At 41.5% G+C, this 10,157-nt stretch overlaps 1 protein-coding gene across 2 annotated transcripts; it reads right to left on the bottom strand.

The window, feature by feature from the left end:
* Positions 1-1,403: 1,403 nt before the first annotated feature.
* On the bottom strand, positions 1,404-6,398 carry NANOG (Nanog homeobox). 2 transcript variants are annotated; one of them, XM_032644640.1, is made up of 4 exons: positions 6,058-6,398; positions 3,406-3,674; positions 1,971-2,057; positions 1,404-1,824 (listed from the first exon to the last, which is right to left on the bottom strand). In XM_032644640.1, the coding sequence occupies exons 1-4, from the start codon at positions 6,206-6,208 to the stop codon at positions 1,408-1,410; spliced, it is 924 nt and encodes a 307-aa protein (XP_032500531.1). In that variant the 5' UTR covers positions 6,209-6,398; the 3' UTR covers positions 1,404-1,407. The 2 variants fall into 2 exon arrangements, with proteins under 2 accessions (XP_032500531.1, XP_032500532.1); XM_032644641.1 differs by having other exon boundaries at positions 1,408-1,783; positions 1,975-2,057; positions 6,058-6,294.
* Between the last annotated feature and the right edge of the window lie 3,759 nt (positions 6,399-10,157).

Here is a 10,157-nt window from a genome sequence, read left to right as displayed (position 1 = left end):
ACATGCCGCGGAGCGGCTGGGCCCGTGAGCCATAGTCGCTGGGCCTGCGTGTCCGGAGCCTGTGCTCCACAGCGGGAGAGGCCACAACAGTGAGAGGCCCGTGTACCGCAAAAAAAAAAAAGAAAAATTAAAAGAAGTCAAAGCTGTCATTTAAAAATAAGCTTATTTTGGGACTTCCCTGGTGGTCCAGTGGGTAAGACACAGCACTTCCACTGCAGGGGGCCCAGGGTTCGACCCCTGGTTGGGGAACTAGATCTCTTGCAAGCATGCCACAACTAAGGAGCCCGCCTGCTGCAAGTAAGAGTCCGAATGCTGCAACGAAGATCCCACGTTCTGCAACTAAGACCTGGTGCAGCCAAAAAGAGGAAAAAGAAAAGAAAACCTATTTCAACATAGCTTTTTCTGGCAGAAGAGCAGTCATAGAACCTTTCATATGTGAGTTACAGGGGGAGATTCTAATTCGTCCACCTTTCCCCCTCCTCCCTCAGCTCCCTCTACCTTACATTATTTGCCTCGCCCCTGGCTGCCCTTCATTTAGCCTCTTTACAAACCTAAGAACTCTTGTTTATTACTTCTTTGCTCCCGATCTTCCAGATGTGGCACTCTTCTTTAACTGCAAACAACCACAAATTTTGTTTCAACATTACACACACGAGGAGGAAATACGTTTGTTCAGGTTTAATTAGTCATCTACTATTATATATTTGGTTACCTTTCCTTTACTCCTAAGATAGTAGTCTCCCAGATGGCTAGATTAACTTCTTCCCCCCGTATCAAAAACTACTCCCATGTTTAGTCAGATTTTTACTCATTGAATCACTGGGTGAAATCAGGGGAGAGACAACTAAACGTAAAATGGGTAATTTTTTTATTTATTTGTACTTATAAATGAACCAGCCAACTGGTAGTATTATGATGTGGACAAATCAAAACATCTTTCTACAAATACTAGAGTGGTGGAAAAAATTAGGGGTTGTAAGTAAAATAAGCAAAAAGGGGTAGAGGAAATCAGTGAAGCACATTGTAGCTTAACCCTTCACCTTAACAACTGAGGTTCTTAACAAGTAAAGCCTCCCCATCCCAGAAAATACGAATAATCCTTCATCACACATCTTTGTACTTTTGCTCCCTATTCTTGAGGTTAGGTTCTAGATCCTAAAGATATCTGAAAAATCGTATTATAACCTAGTTATCTATAGCCGCCAGTCATCTTTTATCATGTTGTCCGTAGAAGCCAATGCTTCTGAAACCTCTTTGATTAGACACCAATCATATACCCCCAAATTGACACAAAAGGCACAATGAAAAGCAGCTTATCAAGGCAGAGAGAGACGTAATTGTAAAAGAAAAATTCTAGGGAAGTAATACAGTCACAGCTCAAATTGAGATTGAATAATACAGCCATCGTTACAAATCTTCAGGCTGTATGTTCAGAGAGTAATTTGGGAATAAATCCATGATTTGCTGTTGGGAATTGAAATACTTAGCAGTTTGCTGTATTATGTTATAGCTTTCCCCGGCAGTTTCCAAGGTGGCTTCAAAATCACTGACGGGAGAATTTTGCTGGTACTGGATCTGGGGCTGCAGGAATTCCTCAACATAGTTGTTGAATTGATTATTCCAAGTCTGGTTATTCCAGGCTTGGGGGCACCAGGTCTGACTGTTCCAGCTCTGGTTGTTCCAGGACTGACTGTTCCAGCTCTGGTTGATCCAAGTTGGGTTATTCCAGGTCTGGTTACCCCACATGGGCAGGTTTCCGGAAGAGTTCACCAAGCATCCTTGGTGGTAGGAATAGAAGCCCGGGTATTCTGTAGTTGCTGGGCCCTTTTGAAAGAGAAGGATGGATTAATTGAAAAGGTACAAGGAAAATCAGAATTGTCTGAAGTTGGGATTGCATGCTTCAGCAATGGATACAAATCTATCTAAAAAGTCCTTGTTAGGAAAGAGCAGAAAAATAAGTTTCCTGTTACCTGAGTCACAATGTTGCTATTCCTGGGCCAGTTGTTTTTCTGCCACCTCTTACATTTCATTCTCTGGTTCTGGAACCAGGTCTTAACCTGCAGGGAAAAGGTAACAGGAAAACACAAAATACTAGTAATGCAGGATATACTGGGATCAAAGAATATTAGGTTTTTGTTTGTTGCTTTTTCCGATAGCTACAACTATCTCAAACTCAGAACAAAATTTTAACTTCTAGAGTCCTTTCTTAAACCTTCCATCTGTGAGTGAATTTCAAGCCCCTCAAGTCAGTGGGCTACTTTATGTTTAATAAACCTAACCAGATAGAACAGAACACACCACAAGTCTGCTACTAACTAGGAAGTTCACATTTAAATGTCTACCCACGCCATTAGTCACAGTTAAAGGTAATTGGTTTGCAATGAAAAGCCCACCTCCATATAAGCACATTTACACTTAGTGTGATAATGGTATTTTAAGTCAGGAATTATGAAACATACCACAAGGACAGCTATTTAGAAAATATCAAATTATATTGCAGCACAGAATAAACTAAACTTTGCAGATGGTTTGTAAACTCTGAGTTAGAAAATGAGATCAGAGAGGTAGAAGAGTATATATATATATATATATATATATATATATATATATAAAATAAGATCATGGAATAGGACTTTCCAAGTATGGCGCCAGTAACTGAATAAAATGGCCAATAAATATATGAAAAATGATTAGCAGATAACAACAAAACATACAATTTTAATTTTAATAAGAACAAGTGTTGCCTAGGGACTCTTCTAACTCGGAAGATAGGGGGGTATATTCTTCCTTTTTTTAAGGAAAATTGGAAACATTTTCACAATTCTGGTTTGTGCAACAAGGGAAGTGGTTAAATAAATTATGACGCATTGGGGGAGGGCGTGGGAGAGGGATGGACTGGGAGTTTGGGATTAGCAGATGTAAACTGTTCCATGTAGGGTGGATAAGCAAGGTCCTACTGTATAGCACAGGGAACTATACTCAATATCCTGTGATAAACCGTAATGGAAAAGAATATAAAGAAAAGAATGTCCAAAAAAATTGACGCATTGCCACAAAACACATTACAAAAAGTTCCATTTTCATATTAAAAGTTAACTTGTGGGCTTCCCTGGTGGCGCAGTGGTTGAGAGTCCGCCTGCCAATGCAGGGGACGCGGGTTCGTGCCCGGGTCTGGGAAGATCCCACATGCTGCGGAGCGGCTGGGCCCGTGAACCATGGCCGCTGAGCCTGCGCGTCCGGAGCCTGTGCTCCGCAACGGGAGAGGCCACAACAGTGAGAGGCCCGCGTACCGCAAAAAAAAAAAAAAAAAAAAGTTAGCTTGTTTGTAGGGGTGCATAAACAGAGTACATAGAAACTAACCTTGTTTCTTATTTCTTGTTGTATCAAACAAGAAAACAACCATACCTGTTTGTAGCTAAGGTTCAGGATGTTGGAAAGTTCTTGCATTTGCTGGAGGCTGAGGTATTTCTGCCTCTGAAATCTGTCATTGAGCACACACAGCTGCGTCTGAGAGAACACGGTTCTGGTCTTCTGCTTCTTGACCAGGACCTTCTCTTCCTTCTTCTCTGTGCTCTTGTCTGCAGCCGTGGCCAGTAGTTTTACTCTGGGGCTTGTGGAAGAATCAGGACTGTCCTGAATAAGCAGATCCATGGAGAAGGAAGGAAGAGGAGAGACTGTTGGGAACAAAATGACACTTTTCTCTAAAACTTCAAATATTGAAAGTTTATTGTTTTCAAAGCACTATTAAAGTCCTCAGAGCTAGATAATGAGTAATAACTTTATTTTTAAGCATTCCTGAACATTTCGCTAACCTTTGCGCAAATGCCATTTTGCATGTCACGGACATGGCTAATTATGTATTGCTGGGAAGCGGAGGGGGACTCAAACCTCTTCTTTCTGCCAATCAAAGCTCAGGAGCCCACATCCTGGCTGTTCTCAAAGGTCAGAATCATCATTTGACTCCCACCTTTGTGTTCTTCCACAACTTCCTTTATGTACCTTAATCATCACCTACTTAATTTTTTTTTGTTTTTGGTGGAGCCGCATGGCTTGGGGGAAATCTCAGTTCCCTGACCAGGGATTGAACATGGGCCACGGCAGTGAAAGCGATGAATCCTAACCACTAGATCACCAGGGAACTCCCATGTACTTAATTTTGAAACAGATGATCCAGATTCTGGGGATCTTATAAAATCAAGTTTGCTGCCCGGTCTTAATACCAGGACTATCGGGAAATGTGAATTCTGATAAAGCTCCTGTTTCAACCCAGACTTCGTGATTTCATCTCCAAAATTATTCCTCCCTCATGATTTTTTCGTTTGTTTTCGCGGTTGGACTAAGCTAATCATAGGTTGTTTTGGTGGTTTTTTGACTGAAGTATAGTTGCTGTACATTATATAAATACAGGTGTACAATATAGTGATTTACAATTTAAGGTTATACTTCATTTATAGTTATTATAAAATACTTGTCATATTCCCCGTGTTGTACAGTATATCTCACGGCGTTTCTTTCACCGATTAAAATGAGGCAACAGAAATAAAAAATTTAAAAACAAAATGAGGCAACAGAAATAAAAATTTGAAAACAAAATGAGGCAACAGAAACTGTCTAGCACAGGGCCTGGCATATATTATTGACTTTGTAACTAAAAATTTATATCCTGTATTACTTAGATTTATTTGCACAGACGTATTCCCGGTGCTTAACTCCAATTCTACCCTAGTCGTGGAATAAATGGACAGGCTTTAAAAGGCAAAAGACTTCACAATTTCACAAGTAGATCTAAGAAGGAAAGTCCTCAACTAATGACTAGAAATGGGGCATGTCTTAAAAATTATCTATACAGGGCTTCCCTGGTGGCGCAGTGGTTGAGAGTCCTCCTGCCGATGTAGGGGACTCGGGTTCGTGCCCCGGTCCGGGAAGATCCCACATGCCGCGGAGCGGCTAAGGCCTGTGAGCCATGGCCGCTGAGCCTGCGCGTCCGGAGCCTGTGCTCCGCAACGGGAGAGGCCACGACAGTGAGAGGCCCGCGTACCGCAAAAAAAAAAAAAAAATATCTGTACAGACTTGCGCTTGGCTTGCTAGGAGGACATGTCCATTGCTCATTCCCGAGCTATTTGTCTAACAATCCAGCGCTGTAGCTGTATTTTCAACATTTGAAATTATAAAAGGACATTAACACAAAATTTGGAAAAATAGGTTAACATTAAAATCCAGCACTCAAATATAAGTTATTTTGTTTACTTATTCCTTTCTCCACAACTTACTTCTATGGTTGTAATCATAAATGTAAACAGATTTTAAGCTATTTTATGCCATAAATGTTAAAAATAGCATGCCTGGGTAAAGGTTGGTCTACCTTTTCATTTTTAACAACTACTGCCAAACTGATTTCCAAAAAAGTTTGTGCCGGCTTTACAATATCCGAGCACCTCTCGCACCCAAAATGACCAATTAGAAGCCTAAATATTAACAGTATAGAATTCAAAGCCAAACTGGATTTCAAATCTGAGCTCTCACCACTTTGACTGTCGGTATATTAAACCTTTTGGAATCATCCACCATAAAATGGGGTGAACACTTCCTCGGGATTTAGGAGACTTGAGCATAGCAGGTGCTTACAAACTCAGCTGCCCAATAATGTCCTCACATCCAGAGGTTAGGGGAAGAGCCAACCGCTACTGTAGTAGAAAGGTAAAACATTTCCAAAAGGTGCGTTTCATATATGTTAAGATTTACACATCAGTTTATCACATCACGTTTGCATTTCCACAGTGCCTACACACGTAAGCTCTCAAATACACCGCGTACAGTTGAATGGCTGAGTCCCGTATCCCGCGTCTCTCCGTCCACAGCTCTTATCGCCCGGAACATTGGGGAAAGGGCATGACCCCATCAAGTTACCGTTGAAAAAGAGGTGTCGAGAGGATGAATAGATAATGACACCTGCTTATATTGATGGGCTCAAGAGGGAAACAGATAACCCTTAGCCTCTTTCCTTCTTTCCCTTTCCCTGAAGGAACTTAGCCTCTCAAGGATTCAGTATTTTCTTACCAGTCTCCATGTCGTGGGTCTCAGCAGATGACATTTGCAAGGACACATAATTTTCTTCAGACCCATAAATCTCAGGCATTGGTGAAGATTCCCTAGAATTGGATGCTTCGGGGCCACGCAGGCTTTGGGGACAAGCTGGGTCCACACTCATGTTGTTGAATTGAAGGAGAGGGAGAAAACCAAAGAGCTAGATAGATGGTAGGAAAAGTCCAGGCTTAAGAATCTAGGTAGAAGAGCTTAGAGAAAGATGAAGATGTCCAGGTGTAAAAGTATTAAAAACATGGGATGAAGGGAAGTCACCTGTGTGATAACAGAAGCCTACCAGCCCAGTGTAGGAAAATGACAAAAAAATTTGTGGAGGCTCTAGACTTATAAGTAAGGCTCAGCCATACTTGGACCCGCCCCTCCTGGCAGCCCCACGCCCACACACACCCTTGCGAATTCCGAGTTAATCCTGTCTGCCAGCCTCACCAAGGCCATTGTAATGCAAAAGAGAGCTGCTGAGTAGCCTAGACTGGGTGGGGAACTGGAAAACTGGGACCTCGGAACCTGGAAACAAAATAAACCCAGCAGTGAAGTACTTCTAGGTTCACCCTGTTTCCACCTTTTAAAATCAAAGATGCACTTCCAGTTCCTGAGGCCCAGCTAAGGTGGTTGAAATTCCCACTAGGACAATTAATGCCCTAGACTTGAGACCCCTTAGGGTCTCAGAATCAGGCTAGTTATGCAGAAACTTCAACAAGCGCCCTTTTCCTCTTTGGTTCACTCTTAAGGTCACAATAAAATACATGCTGAATGTTAAGGCATCGGTTGATGGTAAAAAACAGTACTTGTTTTCAACTCCCACCTAAGTTCTTTCTTGTTTTTTTTAGCTTTCAGAAAAGCAAGTCTTTTCAGCAAGACAAAAGCCAGAGGAAAGGACCTGCGGACCTAGGACCCTGGGTGCCGGGTTAGTCCTTATACATAAACCATTACTATGGAGGATTTTAAATTTGTTTTTATACACATATTACTGGATAGAATCTTGGCTCAGCCACTTTAATAAGTCTCAGTTTCCTCATCTATAAATAGGGGCAAAAGTACCTTCTCTGTGTTGTAAGAATCAAGGAAAGTAAAGTGCTAAATACTCATTTGACACATCAGTGATCTACAAACATGGCTGTGAATATAAATTCTTTCAGGATCCTATATCCATGACCTCTAAATTTGAAATTACCTTTTTGTTGTGATTTTTATTTTAATCTAGAGAACGTGAAATCTAACATTGTGTGATAGAATGAAAGCACCACCTTCTTATTTTACCTGGGACATTACTGGACTCCTAGATATAAAATAATAAAATTTATTGACCTGTAAACGAACCCAATTGAAAACAGGGAGAAAAAAGAACGTTCTCTAGGCAGGTGATATTCCTGTAACGGACTTGCCAGAGCAAATGTGATAGGTTCATTTTAGAACCAGTGTTCGCCCTCCTGTCTATTCCTCCTTCCCAAGCAGTCATCTTCTTGTCTTTTTTCCCCTCTGGCTCTTTCTTTCTTTCTTTTTTTTACAGATTTATTGGAGTATAATTGCTTTACAATGGTGTGTTAGTTTCTGCTTTATAATAAAGTGAATCAGTTATACGTATACATATGTTCCCACATCTCTTCCCTCTGCGTCTCCCCCCCTCCCACCCTCCCTATCCCACCCCTCCAGGCGGTCACAAAGCACCGAGCTGATCTCCCTGTGCTATGCGGCTGCCTCCCACTAGCTATTTTACGTTTGGTAGTGTATATATGTTGGCGCTTTTTTTAATTAGCTTTTCCTTCTCTGGCCTGGCAATCCTGTCAGGCCCTTCAACCCCACTCCATCCTCATTCTCGTCGTCTTCTTTTATTTTTTTTTGGTTTGTTTTCCAAAGGAACAGTTTTTAATATTGGGTTCCAGCACTAACATATTTATGGGCAGAAGTATAACAATCTATGGTTCTCAATTTTCCTCCCCATTCCCAAATCAACATTCAGGAATTCTAAGATTTTTTTTTCTTCTTTCCCAATCTCCTATCCCCAAAAGTAAACCCTTAGCAAATTCCAATTATATATTTTCCTAAGATACAGTTCTTGGCTAATCCTCCCATGCACTCTGCTGCTCTGGTCTCCACCTGCGGGCCTTGCTCCCACGTAAGCGGATTTTTGCTCATAATTCAAAGATGCCACCTTGCAAGCTCAGGAGTATTGCCAGGTCCACACAAGGGGATGAAATTCTATGTAATCTTTTCTTTGTCTTCTCAGACCATCACTCTGGAGGGGAAAAAGAGTTTGGAAGAGGGGAATCAAGGAGAGGGTGGGTGGAATACATTGTGCTTCAGGCAGATAGCCTCTGTCTCATTAGAAATAGAATATGATTTTTTTAAAAAAGGGAATGTGAGGGACTTCCCTGGAGGTCCGGTGGTTAAGGCTCCGCGCTTCCACTGCAGGAGGCATGGGCTCCATCCCTGGTCCAGGAACAAAGATCCCTCACGCCGCACTGCATGGTCAAAAAAGAAAAAAAAAAAAAAGGAATGTGAGGTGATGGATGTTAAATAAACTGATTGTGGTGATGATTTTGCAATATATATATATAATTATTTTGTATACCTTGAACTAATACAACATTGTATGTCAATTACATCTCAATAAAATGGGGAAAATAAATTTAAAAGGGGGAAACTAGATTTCCTGGCTCTCAGTCAGCACTGTTTGGTAAATGGGGACAGTCAAGGACACCAAATACTTTGGTTTGCCTGCAGCTCTCTAAACTGCAGGTATGGAAAGTTTTGTTCTTTGCTGATGGGAGTCTTTGCATGAAAGCCTGAGATGAATTTACCCCATCCCCCTACCTGGGCCCCATTGTATCTAAGGTAAGAGCCTCCGGAGAGAAAGACCAAAGGGCAGGGGGCTGTTGGCTGGAAGGCAGGCTTACTACATTCTTTGTCCAGGAAAGCAATTTGAATAAGGCTGAGAATGCCTCGGAAGCTGTCAGAGACCCCGGGTTTGTCGGGGTGCTCTGGGTGGGTGGGGGAGGGGTGTGTTATAGGGGACTCGGGTCCAGAGCCTCAAGTGCAAAAAGTGATTCAGTGAAGTCCGGATTGTAAATTTTATTGTTCTAAGAGCAGCATCTGAGAAGAAGGAAAGAAAAAAAGCTGAATATGAGAAAGGAGAAACATTTTACAGATATGATCTACTCTTTATTTATGGATAAGAAATGCACTTTGGGCCACACAGTCTTTTAAGAGAGCGGGCGCTGCTAACTTTGCATTTGTCAAGGATGAGGGGGCGGTAGCAGTCATCACAAGTATCAACACAGACTTTCACCGCCCCCCGGTTCTCAGGCATGGGGTATACAGCAAACGTGGAATTATAAAATTTATTATTGATTTATTACTGGTGGAATTATTGAATTTATTATTGATGGATCATTGCTTTTACTCTTCACCCCATCAGGTAAACTTGAGTTTCTTGTCGATATACATATACACATGTGTGTATATATTTTAGTGATATAACAAACATTGATGGGCCGGGAAATATTTATTTGTCACTGGGTCAACTAATAGTAAAAGAGTGCCTAGCACATGCCTGAGAGGAAAAAAATAAATAAATGTCATCTCTACTTCTGAGGAGCGAACAGTTTCGTAGAGTAGTCAAAATAGACCAAAAAGACAATTACAATGTTGTGCAATAAGTATTGAAAATCAACCAACCAAACAAACAAACAAATGCCAGGAGGTATTCAAGAGATGCTAAGGGAGAATAAACAAGGAAGATGGCAGTAGGGGAAGGGAGCCAGGGAAGAGTTCTTGGAGGATCTTAACTTGAGCTGAGATAGAAAAATGTTGAGAGGATAAGGAAGGGAATTCCAGAAAATGAACAATTTGGGCAAAGGCATTAGAGAAAATGATGGGTTTCAATACTGTCACTTAACATGGCTCGAAGGCAGGGTGTAGTGGAAGGGATTGTGAGAGAAAATGACAGAACTCATCTATAGTGAGCTCTTGCTGTATATAAGGCACTGTTGTGTCAGTGTTGTAGCCACAGTAATTAGCATCTAGCCCAGTGTCTGATATGTAGTATGTTTGAGCTT

The sequence above is a fragment of the Phocoena sinus genome, chromosome 10, assembly GCF_008692025.1.
Source record: "Phocoena sinus isolate mPhoSin1 chromosome 10, mPhoSin1.pri, whole genome shotgun sequence".
Lineage (NCBI taxonomy): Eukaryota > Metazoa > Chordata > Mammalia > Artiodactyla > Phocoenidae > Phocoena > Phocoena sinus.
This window is presented reverse-complemented; position numbering and strand designations above follow the sequence as displayed.